This window comes from Martes martes (assembly GCF_963455335.1).
Source record: "Martes martes genome assembly, chromosome: 8".
Taxonomy (NCBI): Eukaryota; Metazoa; Chordata; class Mammalia; order Carnivora; family Mustelidae; genus Martes; species Martes martes.
The window spans coordinates 25,521,085-25,539,624 of record NC_137895.1 but is presented as its reverse complement, the minus strand read 5'-3'; the positions used below and the strand labels follow the sequence as shown (position 1 = coordinate 25,539,624).

General features: G+C 36.4%; 1 protein-coding gene across 3 annotated transcripts in view; it reads left to right on the top strand.

The window, feature by feature from the left end:
• The window catches only part of VEZT (vezatin, adherens junctions transmembrane protein), a 67,431-nt gene that overhangs the window by 29,619 nt on the left and 19,272 nt on the right, over positions 1 to 18,540 (top strand). Inside the window, exons 3-7 of one of the 3 annotated variants that reach the window (XM_080811425.1) lie at positions 1,135 to 1,221; positions 8,227 to 8,402; positions 10,446 to 10,721; positions 13,464 to 13,548; positions 17,883 to 17,969. In XM_080811425.1, the coding sequence (XP_080667551.1) occupies positions 1,135 to 1,221; positions 8,227 to 8,402; positions 10,446 to 10,721; positions 13,464 to 13,548; positions 17,883 to 17,969 (711 nt within the window). Of the gene's footprint in view, positions 1 to 1,134; positions 1,222 to 8,226; positions 8,403 to 10,445; positions 10,722 to 13,451; positions 13,602 to 17,821; positions 17,970 to 18,540 lie in introns of all 3 variants that reach the window. The other 2 variants (XM_080811424.1, XM_080811423.1) reach the window with 2 other exon arrangements.

Here is an 18,540-nt window from a genome sequence, read left to right as displayed (position 1 = left end):
CTGGACTGTTAAATATCCTCCTAATCAGGCTTCTTGGCTACAGTCATTTCCTGCCAGTATTGCCTCTGCACTGTAGCCAGTTATTTTTCTTAAATGCTGATTTTTATTGTTTCATTTCCTTGCTTAAAAGTCTTTGGTGGCTCCTCACAGCCTATAAGATAAAGTCCTAACTATTAGGGCATATAAGATCAAAGTCCTTTAAAACCTCTCTCAGTGGTCATTATCATTCCCTTCTTCCTTTGGGTCTTAGCATGTCCCAGACTATGCCACCATGCCACTGACATGCTTCCATGGCTGTCTCCTTTCTTCATCCTGTTCTCTTGCACAGAATGTTCTTCCCTCCTTTGTTATATTCCTGCTTATCTGTTAGGGCATAGCTTCAGTGTTAGCACCTCTTGACCTCTTTTCCCATACTTTCCCAGACTTTACATTGGTTTGTAATTATTTATACCATCTCTTCTATGCTAAGTTCTTGAAAACAATGGTTATGTGTATTCATCATTGTTCCTATGACCCTTTTTCAGTACCCGGGATATAGTAACCACTCAATGAATGTAAACACCATTTACTAGCATGGAAATGGGCTATTAACATTAAGGTAATTTGAATTTTTGGTTGATTCAGTAATATAACTTTTATTTCAGTATGAGACACTTTTTCTAAAGTTGATTAAAATATCTTTCTACCTTAGCATTGTGGAATGAAATGTACTTAGTATTTGAGAACTTGGAGCATCTTATGGTTTTCATTTTGAAATACATACTATCATCATCTTGACATAGCTAATATATAGTGTATCCAATAAATGGGCTGCATCAGGATAACTTCTGAGTGCTCTTTCAAAAATTTGCTTTCAGGTCTCAGTCAAAACTTAATTTTAAATTAATCTGAACCTATAGTTTGGGGACCCAAGAATATTTCTAACTAAAATCTCCAGGTGCTTCTGATATGCAAGTAAATCTGGGAATTATTAAGGAGGATGAGACATATTGACAAAGGATATAACCTAGATGATTTTTTTCCCTCCCTTTTTCTAATAAAAATTCTGATTAATTAAAAATAAGTTATTTGGCGTTTTTCTGCTGTTTGGGTGTGGTTTAATAAATCCTATACGATGTCGTTCATCTCCTTCAGCAAGGCATCCTGTTAAAAGTGGCTGAAACCATCAGAAGTTGGATTTTCTCTCAGTACAATAAGAAAGATGACTTACTTCACAAGCTGGTAAGTGTTTGCTCTACTCCTTTTTGTCAGTTTTCAGTGTTCCAGTTTACTAATGACAGAATCTATTGAATCACAATTTGTTTTGCCACTGTTTTGGGCAGTGATTAATTCTAAATGGAAATTCTGGGCAGTTCTCTGAAAGGAGACTGCCTGCTTCATGAAGTATTAATGAAGTTTGTTGGTATCACCTAAAAAAAACCCCAACAAATCCTTCAATAATTGTGGATATTTGAATTAGAATTTATTAGAAGTATTTCTTAGGACTTCCAGGAGGTTATTAGCCATTTAGAATAGAATATTCTGGTAGTTTTTGATACCTTTGTTAGGTTACCAATTTCCTGCTGTCTTCTTCCTCCATTGACAAGTATTCCTCTCAATAGGAAGGAAGTATATCTATTAGTGAGGTCTTCTCCATTTTCATTAGGAGCTTGACTGTATCCTTATCCTATATCTATGATTACAAAGTTTGGGCAAAATCAAAGTGGTTCCCCCCCCCCAATTCATTTATCATTAATCTATCATTCTCTGGCAACTTCATATGTAAAATGTAGTCTCCCAAGACTAATGATCACAGAATTTCCCAAAGACTTGGAATTGTGACCATTAAGAGTCTTTCTGATTCCTGTGAGGCTTGCTTTTTTTTTCCCGCCTATTCTCTCTACTGTAATAAATCTGGTGTTTGACCTCTGATCCCCAAGAGGGAGTGCTTCAACTTTGTACATCCTAAGCAATGCAAAATCCAGGTAGTATAGCTAAAAAATTGAAGTTAGGAAGTTCTCATGGATCTCAGGAGGAGTAATCAAGTTACAAGTAAGCAGATTTCAGGATCCTCTGCTGGCCTATGACCTGAAGATGATGATTATCATTCTTGCAAATTACCATTTATAAAGAGATGTTTACAAAGTGCTTTCACATTTTGATTTGGTAATCCAAACACCATAAGGTTTAGTGCATTTTACCTATTGGAAAGCCTGAGATTCAGACAGTTCAGTTTGGTTTAAGAATACTTATGAGGTGAATTGTTAAAAAAATGTTCAACGAGAAAGTGATAGAGTTAGAATATGAACTCAGGTCTCCTGTTTCAAAGCCTAGGCTCTCCATTGTTACATACTACCTCTCTAGCTTGAGTGTTATTTTTTGTTGACTGACTAAAATTACTTTTTTAGCAATCCAAATGGGCAAGTTCTCTGTTCAGGGTTTCATCTTTGTAGGTATGTTGAGAAGGTCAATGAAGTATCTTGTCATCTACGTAGAATATCATCTCTATCCAGGTGGAGCCATCCTCATTCTTCAGTGATACTATGACTGTGGTAAGGTATATGGATCTGTATACATTTTTCTGTGGTTTAGTCGTGGTTGGCATAGTCCTGATCTTTTCATTCTTGGTCCTTTGTCACTGGCCACATGTTTCACTGTAAAGTACCAGTTTCTATATGCATCCCTTTTGTGCATATATTACAGAGAACTGTAAGAAGTACATATCAAAGAAGTCATTTACTATAATGGAACAAGGAATTACCCTGTGGCTTCTGGAATGAGATGCTTGACTTTTCCCTTGACCACGACATATTTAAAATTTTGTTGGCTATACAGATATTCAACCAGTCCCTCTTGCCTTTTATAAAAATACGGCAGTTGCTCCATGATAGCGGAACCTTTGCCATTATTCCTTATTGAAGTAGTACTTCTTAAAGATTAAAAAAAAAAGTTATTTTATAACAACTATAATGGTAGTGGTATTAGCACTTTTTAAGCACTCATTAGCCCGTAAAGTGCTTTCACACATGTTATCTCATTTGGTCCTCATCAGCTTTATGAAACAACACAATATATTAAAAAATATATAAGATCATTGAAATATATTGATACATGAATAGTTCCCATCTCCATCCCTAGGGGTAAAAACAGAAATCTCTCTATTCTTTAGTTGTGCTTCTCATACTCTTTCATTCCATACAGGTAGAAATCTTCTGAGTTACCTTCTCATACCATTATTCCATTTAGATCCTTAAAGATTCCTTTTACCCATTTAACCAAGTCTAGTTCATCACTTCAACAGAAATAATCTGCATAATTTGGCCCTAAACTACCTTTCTAGCCAATATTTTCATCAGCCAACTCAGTCTTCCTTTTCTTTTATTCCATATCTATTCTGTATGTGTTTGTGCTATTACACTATGGTAGAATTCTTTCCATTTTTTCTTTTATTGCAGTCTTTTCAGTAAGCAGTCCTAGCTCTTCCTCAAGGCCTTTCGCCCAAACTTCAGCCTATTGGATCTCTTATTTTCTTCAACGGTGTAGTAATAATTATCCGTGCTATGTTTTGTAGGTTTCATATTCTATTATGTGTCCTTTTCTTTATTGTATTTTAATTATTTCATGTGTACTAACAATATTAACAGCTTACACTTACATAGTATCTACTATGTAAATGTTTACTATGCACCAGACACTATTAGTATTTTATAAATATTGACTTACTTAATTCTCACAACAACCTTAGGAAGTAGGTACTATTTTTATCCTCATTTTGCAGATGAGGAAACTGAAACAGAGACGTTATTAACTTAAGATGTAGAACCAGGATATAAATCTGGGGACTAACTTCTTCTTGGCACTGAGACTTGTTGAGGGTGAGCCAGAGTTCACATGGTACACCTCCTAACACAGAGCACCCAGCCATACAGATGATACCTACTAATATGTAGTCAATCAGAATTAGTCCTTTTTTTTTTTTTTAAGATTTTATTTATTAGAGAGAGAGTGCATGCACAAGCACAAGAAGCGGGGGAGGGGCAGAGCAAGAGGGACAAGGAGACTTCCCACTGAGTAGGGAGCCCCATGTGGGGCTCGAACCCAGGACTCTGAGATCATGACCTGAGTGGAAGGCAGAGGCTTAACCGACTGAGCCACTCGGGCACCCCAGAATTAGTCCTTTTAAATGTCTTCATTTATTTGAGACTTGGACCAGAATCCTAATAGGGTTATTGTGAGATGTTTCTTAATATTAGCAGGTGTGTATTTTCCACTAATTTGATTGCCATATTGCAAATATACAATTTTAGAATTTGTTCTTGGGGGCATCTGGGTGGCTCAGTGGGTTAAAGCCTCTGCCTTCAGCTCAGGTCATGATCCCAGGGTTCTGGGATCCAGCCCCGCATTGGGCTGTCTGCTCAGCGGGGAGCCTGCTTCCTCCTCTCTCTCTCTCTGCCTACTTGTGATCTCTGTCAAACAAATAAAAGAAGCTTTAGAATTTGTTCTTAAAAAAATTTTAATTCCTCAGTTTAATCTGATTTAATTTTATAGCTATAATGAGTAGAATATAGATCAAATTCTTCCTGTGTAGAGGCAGTCAGGTTACTAGGTAATACTGCATTAGTTATTTAGAATGTCTTGTCACTTTCAGGTTTATTTGTATGTTTAGGTAATTATAGGTGGTTAGTTTGTCACATTTTTTTTTAGATCTTACTTATTTGTTTGACAGAGAGAGGGAACACAAGCAGGGGAGAGGCAGAAGGAAAAGCAAGTTGCCTGCTGCACAGGGAGCCCAATGCAGGGAGCCTGACATGGGGCTCGAACCCAGGACCCTGAGCCGAAGGCTAAAGTGACTGGCTTAACTGACTGAGCCACCCAGCCACCCCAGTTTGTCACATTCTTGAATCAAATGTTCCTAAAGCTATTAGTACTGCCTCAAAGCACAATAGTTTGGAGGAAACATTATCCCAGCTTTACACACCGGTCTGATGCCAAGGATGATGTTAAAGTAAATGTGTACCTGGGACGCCTGGATGACTCAGTCCGTTAAGTGTCTGCCTTCAGCTCAGGTCATGATCCCAGGGTTCTGAGATCAAGTCCCACACCAGGTTCCTTGCTCAGCAGGGAGCCTGCTTCTCCCTCTGCCTGCCCTTCCCCTTGCTTGTGCTCACTTGCTCTCACTCTCAAATAAATAAATAAAGTCAAAAAAAAGAAAAGCGTGTACCTGATTAGGCAGCATATCTATACAAGGGGCTATGGAGAGAGAAATCTCTCATTCTACATTAATAACCTTCCCCTTCTCTAATAGCCTTAGCTTTCCTTTAGTTAGGCTTTCTTAAACTTACCCATATATAGGTGCGTAGAGGTTCATGAAAGGTACAGTTTAAGGCTTTTGTAGCAAAAACTTAATTATAATCCTTAACATTGTAATACCGCTTTGTGTGGGGAATCAAATAATAAGGCTAATGTGAGGAGATTTATTTCAAAGATTACTTGAAAAGCTGCCGTGTTCCTCGTCCTGCCCTCCTTGCTTCTCACCCCTCCCTAACAGTGGTATAAAGTGAATTATGCTATTCTGTTTATGAAAGTGAGGTGGGGTGTCAGTTAATTGGTTCTTAATGTTAGAATTCTGTTTTTTTAAGGTTTTATTTGTTTTTTTGTGAGGTTTTTTTGTTTTGTTTTGTTTTTAATTTTGGAGAGAGAGAGAGCAGGGAAAGTAATAGGGTGGGGGGAGAGAGAGAGAGAAAGAATCCCAAGCAAACTCTGTGCTGAGCACAGAACCCAAGGCAGGGCTCAATCTCATGACCCTGAGATCATGACCTGAGCCAAAATCAAGAGTCGGAAGCTTAACTGACCGAGCCACCCAGGCGCCCCTCGAATCCTAATTCTAAGAAGAGAAAGGAGGCACATGAAAAGATGCTCAACATCCTTAATCATCAGAGAAATGCAAATCAAAACCACAATGAGATATAATCTTATACCTCTCAGAATGGCTGGTATCAAAAAGACAAGAAATAATAGATAATTAAAAGGAATAAAGGGGTGCCAGGCTGGCTCAGTCGGTAGATTATATAACTCTTGATCTTGGGGTTGTGAGTTCAAACCCCACATTGGGCATAGATCTTTTTTTTTTTTATTTTTTTATTTACTTATTTTAATTTTTTTTAAGATTTTTTTTTTTAATTCATTTGACAGAGGGAGAGAGATCACAAGTAGGCAGAGAGGCAGGCAGAGGGAGGGGGGAAGCAGACTCCCCGCCGAGCAGAGAGCCCAATGCGGAGCTCGATCCCAGGACCCTGGAATCATGACCTGAACTGAAGGCAGAGGCTTTAACCCACTGAGCCACCCAGGCGCCCTATTTACTTATTTTTAAAGATTTTATTTATTTCCGAGAGAGTATGCAAACATGAGCACAGGTTGGGGGCAGAGGGAGAAGCACACTCTAGGCTGAATAGGGAGCCCCATGCAGGGCTCAGTGTGGGGCTTCCAGGACCCTGGGGTCATGACCCAAACCCAAGGCAGACGCTTAACCGACTGATCCACCCAGGTGCCCCTGAGTGTAGAGCTTTCTTTAAAAAAAGAAGAAGAAAAATATCAATAAATATATCAATATAGGACTGGTATTAAGAACATTCTTCTCTAAAAGTGATGTATAATGCACAATCAGGAGGACACGCACTCATGGTTGGATATATGGATCACTGCATTCCTGTTCAGTCCCCATTATGATCAGCTTAGGCAGGGCAGGCAGGCGCTTGTGTGGGAATGATGAACTGGCTACAAGAGCAAACCCATTGTCCTCAAACCCTAGACCTAGCTGGTTTTACTTTAATAGCTAAAGGCCTTGTCTATTAAAAGTTCTCTTTATTTATCTTAAAATTGGATCATTCTGTTCTTAAATTTAATGCATAGTAAAACTTCAAATTTTCTCATACAGCAGACTCTATATAGGGAAGTATAATTGATTACCAGAGACTTGGGATTTGAAATCGGAATTCTGGAAAATTACTTAATCTCTTTGGGCTTTAGTTTTCTCCTCTCTGGAAAATTACTTAATCTCTTTGGATTTTAGTTTTCTCCTCTGTAGAACAGAGGGGTATGAAAATGTGCATCATGGGGGTTACTGTGAAAGTTAACCCATGTACTGTAAAATTGCTACTTCCTCTCTCACCTTTTTTTTTTTTTTTTTAATTTATCTATTTAAGTAATCTCTACCCTCAGCATGGGGCTGAAACTCCTAACCCTGAGATCAAGAGTTTCATGCTCCACGACTGAGCCAGCCAGGTGCCCCTCATCTCTCATCTTTTTACCATGTATACTCTGTGTAAAACTAAAAGCAATGACTTGCAGGTCTAAAGAGGCTTTTGTTCTTCCCACCCCTCTCTTCCAGCTGTTTCCTCTGGTCAGTTCTTATTCATACTTTAAGACTCAGCTCAGGCATCACCTCTTTTCCTTTCTCTGACTTCATTACAAGTTTTGGTTCCTCTGTGCCATTTTCATAATAACCCAGGTATGCCTCATTGCACTTCTTTGCACATTATGTTGTGTTTACTTTTCAGTCTTCTTCATTAAACTGTGAACTCTTCAAGAGTAGAGACTTGTATGTTATTCTCATTGTTCATGCCCTTGGTTTCAAGCATGGTTCTTGGTGTGTGTGTGTGTGTGTGTGTGTGTGTATATAATATTTTTTGATAGAAGGAAAAGAGGAAGGAATAAATGAGCTAGTATATGTGAAAGCATTTTGTAAACTATAAAGTGCTATGCACTTATTAGTGTGGTTTTGTATTATATTCCTCAGTGTTTTGTTTTTAATACCCGAATGTCCATTTGTAGAAGGCCTGGATCCTACTGATATAATTCTCACTGTTCTGGCTATATTGTTCCAGTATCCAGGGACAGCGTCTGAGGTTACAGGAGTATAGTTTCCACGCTCTATTCTAAAAACCTAATTAACTGGGCTTAACTAGACAGGTTTATTAGTCTTTTTAGTTACTTCACATTTCTTTATTAACAATTTGTATTTCACATCTGGTGGCTCAATAACATCCAACTCAGTCTTTATTGTTTCACATTTACGGTGAAACTAAAACCCCATCCATTATAGTAAAGATAGATTGAACTGCTGCATCTTCTTCTTGAATGTTATACTGAAAATAAATACCCCAAATTTTGTTAGCACATTAGGAGCTTAGCATTTAATACAAAATTATGTATGTAATAATGCCTCTCTTCCGGTTTTTTAATGGCAAGGATATTGGATTCCGACTTGACTCACTACATACCATCCTGCAACAGGAAGTCCTGTTACAAGAGGATGTGGAGCTGATTGAGCTACTTGATCCCAGTATCCTGTCTGCAGGGCAACCTCAACAACAGGAAAATGGACACCTTCCAACACTTTGCTCCCTGGCAACCCCTAATATTTGGTACTGTCCAGAAAACATCTATCTCTTGCTTACATATATGGTATTAGCAGAGGAAATCCATCATGATGTTCTCCATTGTAAAGATATTATAAACTTTCCATGCATTTTAACATTGTAATTAATGTAATGATACCCCAGAGGTTTAAGAAAAAAGTACCTTTCTAAAGTAAATATTATTTAAAGCGAAACTGGAAGAAAATCTGCTTGTTACACATTTTTAATTCAGTATAATTAGTTCTGTGTTTAATAACCCAACAAGCAGGCATAACATGTGCCTCAAGGATCTCTCTTACCCATATATCTCTATACGTGTGTGCATGCAGTCCTAGCCAGTTCTTTATGTATCTTTAAAATTAATAGATTATAACATAAACGCATTGTAGGGGCGCCTGGGTGGCTCAGTCGTTAAGCGGCTGCCTTTGGCTCAGGTCATGATCCCAGAGTCCTGGGATCGAGTACCACATCAGGCTACCTGCTCAGCCGGAGGCCTGCTTCTTCCTCTGCCACTCCCCTGCTTGTGTTCCCTCTCTCACTGTGTCTCTCTCTATAAAATAAATAAAATCTTAAAAAAAAAAAAAACTCATTGTAGAAACATCAAAAATAGGATGGGACATGGAGGTAAACAGTCAATTCTTGCTTTGTTGACCGAGAAGTCATAAAGAATAGAATGACAATTCAATCCTAAAACTTTCGACTACTTGAAGTATTAGGATGTAATGCAGAAGTTCCAGGACATGTTTTTAGAAAGAACAGCAAAAAGGGATTGTATATACAGAACTGTTCATGTCTCCTCCTATTAAGGTATGCATTTATTAAGTAAACAAAATCATTACTTGACTTACTCAAGTTATATAGGTAGGTACGTAACAGTGGCCTCAAATTTCTGAATTTATCTGTCTTTCCTGTCACATTGACAAATGCTTCATATTGTAACAGGTAGCAAAATATGTCTTTAAAATCTGTAGTCACTCAGCATCATGATGAAGTAAAGCATCTTATGTTTTACAAATATAAGACGGCAAAGCACTGCTAGAAAGGGTTTTAAGAATTTTACAGCTTTAACTCTCAAGTTTCCTTTAGGCACAGATGTGATTAGGCAACTCTGAGGCCTGTAAATACTTTAAGACTTTGCTATTAATGCATGAAAGTATATGATGAGATTTTGCTTTGATTTTACCAGCATCATATGAAAGTAAAGAATTCCAAGAGAAATTAGGGCAGGTAAATATTTCTTAAGAAGCATTCTTACATGTGACTTTCTTTGTAATTTGATTATAACTGTCTTCAGGTGTTGTTGATTTTTTTTTTTTAAGACATCATCAGACACATCTCCCTATAGTCACCTCTTTCTTATATACATTTTTATCAAAGCCTTCATTGCTTAACAGATGTATTTTAGTCTGTAGATTTGTAATTAACCTAGAGAAAGAAAAGTTTCATATATATTTTTACCTTACTTAAAGCAGTGTAAGAAGTACAAAAGTTTGTGCATATTATGGGCTGCGGTAAGTATGTGTATTCCAGATTTATGATAATGATTATTTAAAATGAGATGACTTTACTGAAACAATTACTCGGGTACATATTATTTCTATTGGAAAAATACTTATATTTTCTTGAGATGTTTGTTTCTGCACAAATAATTAGTATCTGACTTTGGGATAAGAACTCATGACATTATTAAAATGTATTTTAATATTAAAAATTAATAAAAATTATTTTTGCTTTTAGATTTGTAAGATTGGATTTTAAACTCTTTGTTTTTCTGTTAGAAGAATCCATATCTTTTTTTAAAAAGTCATTTCTGAAGATACCTATTACTTATGTCTTTTACCTAAACTTAGCTGAGATTTTAATACCTAAGCACCAATGTTTTTTTGCAGATATTTTTAAACTATTTCACATTACTTGTTTAAATGTCATACTTCTTTTAAGTCACACTTTACAAAGAAGCTAGCATTTTATCTATTTTAGTAAACCTAAATTACTAACACATCTTTCCCTAGTCTGATGGATATCATTTTCTTGGTTCCTCTGTTATAGGGATGTCTCAGTGCTGTTTGCCTTCATTAGTTTGCTCATTATGCTTCCCACTTCGTGGATTGCATCTTCCTGGCTGGTATGGGGAGTGATTCTATTTATTTTTCTGATCGTAAGAGCTTTGAGATTATGGAGGACAGCCAAACTACAAGTAACTCTAAAAAAATACAATGTCCATTTAGAAGATACAGCAACAAATAGCCGAGCTTTTACTAACCTTGTGAGAAAAGCTTTACGTCTCATTCAAGAAACCGAAGTCATTTCCAGAGGATTTACACTGTGAGTTCATTTTTCATTTTATTTTTTAAATAATTCTTTTCTACTACATAGTTATAAATTGGAGTACTTATTACCTATTTTCAGCTCTGTGTTGCATTTATAGAAAAAAGTAGGTTTTTCTTAGGCATTTACTGAAGTCTCTTAACTGTGAAGGAACAAATGCATTAGATGCTGGATTTAATATGTAGTATTATTCTGCTTATCTACTTTGAGAAACCAAAGAGCTTTGGGAATTATGATTATTTCTCTGTTAACGTGATTATTTTATGAGATAATATATAGAGAGAGCCTAACTTTGAACCTAGCATGCAAAGTTACCCAACAAATGTTTGTTTACTTTCTGCCAGATGCTCTCTTTCCTCAATTTAAATGATAGATATATTGGACTTGAATTCATTTTGAAAAAATTTGCCATGCATTAATAATATTCTTTAGTAAATGTTAGCAGATATTATGGCACTAGTATTCTAAGAATATCATGCAAATAATGATGTTTCACATTCTCACAGGAAATTAAATATTCACCAGTCTAGTCTAGTCTTAATTAAATATTAAGCTACCAGATTTATAGGATATTTATTCTGTTATTAAAAGGGTAGTTATATTTATTGAGCACCATTTATGTTCCAAATACTGTGCTAAGTAATTTTGCATATAACCAAAAGCATACAATTACCTGTGGTAGAGCAAATGTTCAGATCCATTCCACCTGATTCTAGAGCTTTATCTGGTCCACTAGGCTGCCTGCTAACCACTAACAAATGAGAGTTGTACTATAGTATATTTAACCATTTATTTAACTCATATAACCTTTGTAATCTGTAGGCGGGAGGAAGCAAGTATATGGTGAAGAATAATTATTACTCTTAATTACTTATATCTGGAAAATCATTAAAAGGGAGAGCAGAAGAACCTTGGGTAGTCAACTCGTTCTTCACTCTGCCGTGCTTATTAAGAATACTTAAACAGTCCTGACGGAAAAGCTGTATGTGGACAATCACGAAACAGGGAAGTGGAAGAATCTCTAATAGTCATCTCATTCTTCACTCTGTTGCGTTCTAGAACAGTGTTTAAACAATCCCAAGCCATGAGAGAGCTTTTATAACTTCTCTTTCTGTTCAATTCAAAATGTAATAGTTCTCTGTTAATTTTTGCCCTTCATATTGTAGTTAAAGTCCACTTTTTGGTAGAGCATAACAAATACTAATTTGTTGGAACATACTGATTTTAAAAAGTTAAAAACAACACTAAGTAATAGCTCCTTTTCATTCTTGACTTGCACAGTATTTCATTGAGAAGACTTGTTAAGCAGAGTGGCTATGTGCCCAATTAGTGCTTAGACATGTAAAGGGTTTTCTGTGCGTTTTGTCATTTTCCAACTTACGTTATAGAATTATGTATAGAATTGGCATGAAGAGCTAAAATGGGCCAGCTAGACATGACTGACTTCTAGATTATGACTTCCATGCATTGACATGCAGGCAGGCAAAAGAAATGTTGGCAAAAATTGTTTTACTTGTTTCTAACTGGCTAATGGGTTGAGAAAAATTATGAGGGATAATGAATCTTGAATCATAACTTTTTTAGAAATATTTTTATGTTTAAAACTGATTTATTAGTAAACTGAAACTCACACAATAGTGCCATATACTGAAAACATGTCCTCTTTTGTTTGCCTCAATTTGTCCTCTCTAGCAAAGAATTTAACCTTTTTTTGCCTCATTTTATTATTTTAAAATAAGCCTATCAGTCATGGTCCTCTTTTTTTAAAAATAAATTTTTAATGTCTGAATATATTTTAGCTTGGTTTAATATTTTAAGAGTTTTGAGTTAGATGGCTTGTTTTGCAAATTTGTCATTATAGTCTGAGACACTTATAAATTCCAGTATTTTGTTTTCTACTGGGAGAGGTTACTGGTTAGGTGGAAAAACTATTATGCAATAGCTGTGTAATATGTAATTATTTTTTGTTTCGTTCATAAAAACATGATATATTATTCATCATTGTTGCAAATAGGTACTCCCCATTTATCTTTTGGAAAGTGCTATGAAGTGTGCTTCCTCTTGAGTAGTTTTGAGAGTAGCTACGCTACTACCTAGTAACCCTTCCTTTGCCTTTCTACTTGCATTCCCCTGTTGGCCACTGGTCCTGTTATCTCTCTGCGTCCCCTACTTCATTTTGAGTAGGTAAGTGCCAGTGGCAGCAGGTGGGTAAGTCATTTCACCCTACTTTTATGAATGTACAGAATGTATTTCTAAACAGTATTTGATTGTTCTGTACAAGTGACCAAAAATATGATTGATAAACATACGTAAATGCATATTAAGAATGTAAAAGTATTTGTAATTAAGGCTTTCATACTTCTTATAGATAGAGGTTTTGAAAACTGATTTAGTATATTTTAGCAAGTAGAGTGTATCAAAAAATTGCTATGTGTTACATAAGTATTCCTACATTTCTACTATATTTTGACTAAAATTTATTGTTTCCCCATATCAAAAGAAGCCTTTACTCTTTGAGATTTAATTTTTCACTTGTCTTTTTTTTTTGGTGGCAATAGCTATATTAGGGAAATGGCTGTTCATGAGACCTGAGTTGGGATATTTATAATCGTTTTCTAATAGAAACCACAAAAAAGGATTTTTTTTTCTAAGTTTAATAGAATTGTGGATTTAGGAAACAATAACTTTAGGACACCTGTACAGTTGTATCACATTTTACTTTTCAAGTTTGCTTGACAGGGTCAGTGCTGCTTGCCCATTTAATAAAGCTGGACAGCATCCCAGTCAGCATCTCATCGGTCTTCGGAAAGCTGTCTACAGAACTGTAAGAGCCAACTTTCAAGCAGCAAGGCTAGCTACCCTATATATGCTGAAAAAATATCCTTTTCTGTCTATATGTAAGAATAAATATGCTTCCAGAGTCATGGATATAGATAGTGTAGTTGCAACCTGTGAAAGTTAAGTGTAAACTGAGATTGCTTATTTTGAAGTTAGTTTCCATCATCATTTCTGTTTTAAAACTGGAAATGCATTCTAGGGGGAATAACAATAACAGACAGGAAGAAAGTTTTTCTGGTCTCGTGTGGCTCAGTTTCAACAAGGAAAAAACTTGAAGGCCCTGCCATTACTGGTACAAAGGATAAAGTCAGAAGAATCTGGCTTTGCTAGGTCTGACATTTTTAAAAGCTGCTGGACCTGGCAAATTTGCGTCATGACATGGAAATAAACTGGTAACAGGAAATCCTTCCCCTTTCAAAAAAAAAACAGAGGCTCTCAAGTCAGATTGGCTAAGTTTAAATTTTGTCTGTATCACTTACTGCCTAGGTGACCTTAAGCAAGTTTCTCAACTTCCTGTACCTTGCTTTATTCATTTAAAAAATGGCGGTAACAACATACTCTTCCTGACTGTGCTTTTGTTGACATCAAATGAGTTAGTGCATCTGAAGTGCTTAGACAGCATCTTGTGTATAATAAACACTCGGACTGCATAGCAGTAAGTCTGTCACTTCACTTTACTACATCAGGAAATTACTTCTGTTAATCAGGAAATAAAGGTGTATACGATCTTTATTTCAGTTAAGATTTATAGATCATTTAAATTATGAGTAAATGGAATGCAAAAATACTACTTCTATCTTCAATATTTTGGATGCTATAGCACTGACAATATAATGCTTGAAGTTTACAGAGTACTTGAATATATCTTTGTATATACCCTTCCAGGTAGATCTTCTTGTCTCCATTTTAGGAGGAAAACTAAGTAAACTCTCCACTTTGTGTGATTTGTTTGATATGACATAACTAGTAAGAGTTGAAGTTGTGTCTTAACTCTAGGACTAATGACATGAAATCTTTCTATATATTTTTTAACTGTACCAAATTGTACTACTTTAGAAATTTTAGTCATGAACTTGTCCGTTCAGTTTCCCCTCTGCCTAAATACCTGCCTGCTGTGTGTTACAAAGATAGAGTAAAAACTTGTATAACCTACTTTTAAAGACTTTTAGTATATTCAGTAGATAAACTGGTATTCATAATACAATACAAGTGCCCAGGGTGCCTTCCAGCATAGCAGGACAATGTACTTGGCTGGCAGGGTCAGAGAATGCTTTCAAGGAATTGGCCTTGAGGAGAATAATAGTCTGCATTCCAAGCAGAATGAAACAAAGATACTGAAAGAAATAGAGATATGGTAGTGTGGCATGTGAACTTCAAGTAGTTACTCGTTCAGTAAATATTTGTTGAGAATAAACTCAGTGCCAAGCAATATGCCAGCCCCTGGATTTATGGTGGTACACAGAATAGGCATGGTCCCTGCCTCAGCATACTTACAGTTCAGTGAGGGATAAGGGAATGAAAAGGAATAGCTTAAAAATGATGCAAATTTATGAGTTTTCTGTGCCAGTCATTTTTCTGTATAATAGAAACCTAGCAGTGAACAAGACAGACAAGATCCTTGTACTCATGGCTCTTGTCTTCTAGTGGATGAGATAATGAATATAAAGTGAACAGATGAGATTTTTACATATCTGTTACAAAGTAAAAAACCCCAGCTGAGTAGGATAGAGAGTGATTGGTGGGTTATGGCTTTTGATTAGATCGTAGTCCCCTACGAGCAGGCCTCCCTGAAGAGTTAACATTTAAAATGACATTTGAATGAGGAGAAAGATCATGTTCCAGTCTGATGGAACAGGGAGTATAAAGATCTATGGCAGGAGTTATTTTAGCATGATTGGAGTATACAGCAAGATGGCCATCATGACTAGAGCAGAGTAAGTTGGGAGGCATGAGATAAGATTCAGAGGTAGGCAGACACCAGAACATATTTACCACTCAAAAAACCATAGGGAGTTAAAATAAAAAAGAAGTCACCAACTGTTTCCTTGAAAAGACCAATAAGTATAAGCCCTCACATGTCTGATCAAAGTAAAAAGAGGAGAAATACACAAAATTAGTAATGGGAACAGAGCTGTAACCATAGATATGGAAGAACTTAAAATAATCATAATGAGATAATACATACAACTTTGTGACAGCAACTTTGAAAATGTAGAAGGAAATGGATAATTTCTTATCCAAATACAAATATTCAAAACTGACCTAGGAAGAATTAAAAAACTTAAAAGAGATTAGGTATATGATTAAAAAATATTCCATTTAAAAAACAACACAACTGGTTATAGGTAAACAATGGAAAATTTGCAGCTATAAAAAATGATAAAGTTCTTGATGCACTACTGTGGAACGCTATCCAAATCATGTTGTTGAAAAAAAAGAAGTGTACAGAGCACTATTTACACTATGCTTCCATTTGTGCATAACAGGGATTTGTGTGTGTGTGTGTGTGTGTGTGTGTGTAAGACTATAGATATATATGGGAGATATATATAGGGAATAAATGGGTGTTTGCATTGTACATATATATACATATCCGCACATACACATTTATATTTGGATTTGCTTTTATGTGTGCATAAAGTATCTTGAAAGATGCACAAGAATATCTTGAGGGATACTAATAACAGTGATTGCTTTGGCCTTTGGCTAGGGGAATGATGTGACTACGGGACAGGGGTAGGAAGTACTTTTTACTGTACCTCTTAATACCTTATGGACTTTTTATATCTTATGAATTTTTAATCCTGTGGATATATTACTTGTTCAAAAACTAAATGAATAAAAGAAATTTTAACTATCAGGCCCAGATGGTTTTAGAGTTTTCCAAAAAACTATTTTAGACCATAGAAAAGGCTAGAAAGCCTCCGCTACATCATTTTATGTATGAAGTTTCTATAATTGCAATACCAAAACACAAATTATAAAGAATTAAAACTAGACCAAACTCACAGATGGAGATACAAAATACTTGAATAGAATATTTATAGATTGACTATAGCACTATATTAAAATACTGTTCTATGTATGAGCAGATAAGAGTATGCTGGAAATACAAAAATAGTTCAGTATCAAGAATTATATGGAAATAAGTCTTTACAAAAACTGTTGAAGGTGGGGTGCCTCAGTTGGTTCAGCATCTGACTCTTGATTTTGACTCAGGTCATGATCCTAGGGTTGTGAGATCAGGCCCCACATCAGGCTCCGTGCTGGGTGTCGAGCCTTGGAGCCTACTTAAGATTCTTTATTCCTCTGTCCCTCCCCCACCCCTTATGTTAAAAAACAAAACAAAAACTATTGAAGGGGGAATAAAGTCACATAGTAAATTGATAGATGCCCCTGAGGAAGAGGAAAGCAGAAACAGAACGGTAGTCTGTGTCGAACTACTGAGATAGAAGAGGCTTAGTGCTAATGATGTTCTGCAGTGTGCACACTGGGAGGAAGAGAGATATCTTTACTGTGGTATACTGAGCCATGATAATGATAAAGTACATAATACAGTTTCAAAGGGTACTTGTCAAAAATAATTAAGTTACTACTTTAGCACTTGTGAAGAGTTGAACTTTTAATTCTTTTTTTTTTTAAAGATTTTATTTATTTATTTGACAAACAGATCACAAGTAGGCAGAGAGGCAGGCGGGGAGGGAAGGGAGGAAGCAGGCTCCCTGCTGAGCAGAGAGCCCGATGCGGGGCTCGATCCCAGGATGCCGGGATCATGACCCGAGCCGAAGGCAGTGGCTCCAACCCACTGAGCCACCCAAGCGCCCCGGAACTTTTAATTCTTTAGATAGATAAAAGATACTTTATTTATAAGTATCCTATAAGATACCTGAGGTATGTTAATAGATTTTTTTTTTAAGATTTTATTTATTGATTTGACAGAGAGAGAGACAGCGAGAGAGGGAACACAAGCGGAGGGGTGGGAGAGGGAGAAGCAGGCTTCCCGCTGAGCAGAGAGCCTGATGTGAGGGTTGATTCCAGGACCCTGGGATCATGACCTGAGCCAAAGGCAGATACGTTAACTGCTGAGCCACCCAGATGCCCCAATATAGTAGATTTTAAGATTTTTTTTTTAAATGGATATTCATCACCTCCACTCAAAGTTCAGAATAAAGATTAGTAAAGGTAATTTTGGATGGTTTCACTGTACCCTTTATATTTTTTAATGAAAGGCTTTGTTGATTGCCTTAACCTAATTTAACCTACCCCCTGAACTCTGAGAGTGACAATGTAACCAACTACATCTGTGTGGTGCCTTTTAAGGAGCTGGGCCTGGGACTTAGTGAAGAGCAAATTTCAGAAGAGGAAGCACATAACCTTACAGATGGCTTCAGCCTCCCTGCTTTGAAGGTACTCTATCTGTGCAACAAAAGGGCTGAGCAAAAGATAGATGCACTCGGATTGCACTTGTGCTGTATGAACATAAATGGTCCACCTGTTCCTTTTTATTGTTTGCTGAATACTGTCATCATAGTAGCCTTCTTGATGTTGGGGAAGCTGTCTTTAAAAGTTGAGAGCATCGTTAAAATTGGATGAGGAGATACTTATATTTTGATATCAAAAATAGTTAAAATTCTTACTATAAGAATTTCTTGCCTTAAGTCAGAGTTTATAAATAAGTGAATTTACATTAACAGAAAACCAATATGAGTGATTTTATGACTAGTTTTAACAAACTTGGATAAAGAACTTATAAGATCTATATCTTCCCTTGGAAAATCTGCATAAAAGAATACATTTGACCAACCAGAGAAAGACAATTACCATATGATCTCTCTGATATGAGGATTTTGAGAGGCAGGGCTGGGGGTTGTGGGGGGTAGGGAAGGAAAAAATGAAACAAGATGGGATTGGGAGGGAGACAAACCATAAGAGACTTCTAATCTCACAAAACAAACTGAGGGTTCCTGGGGGTTGGGGG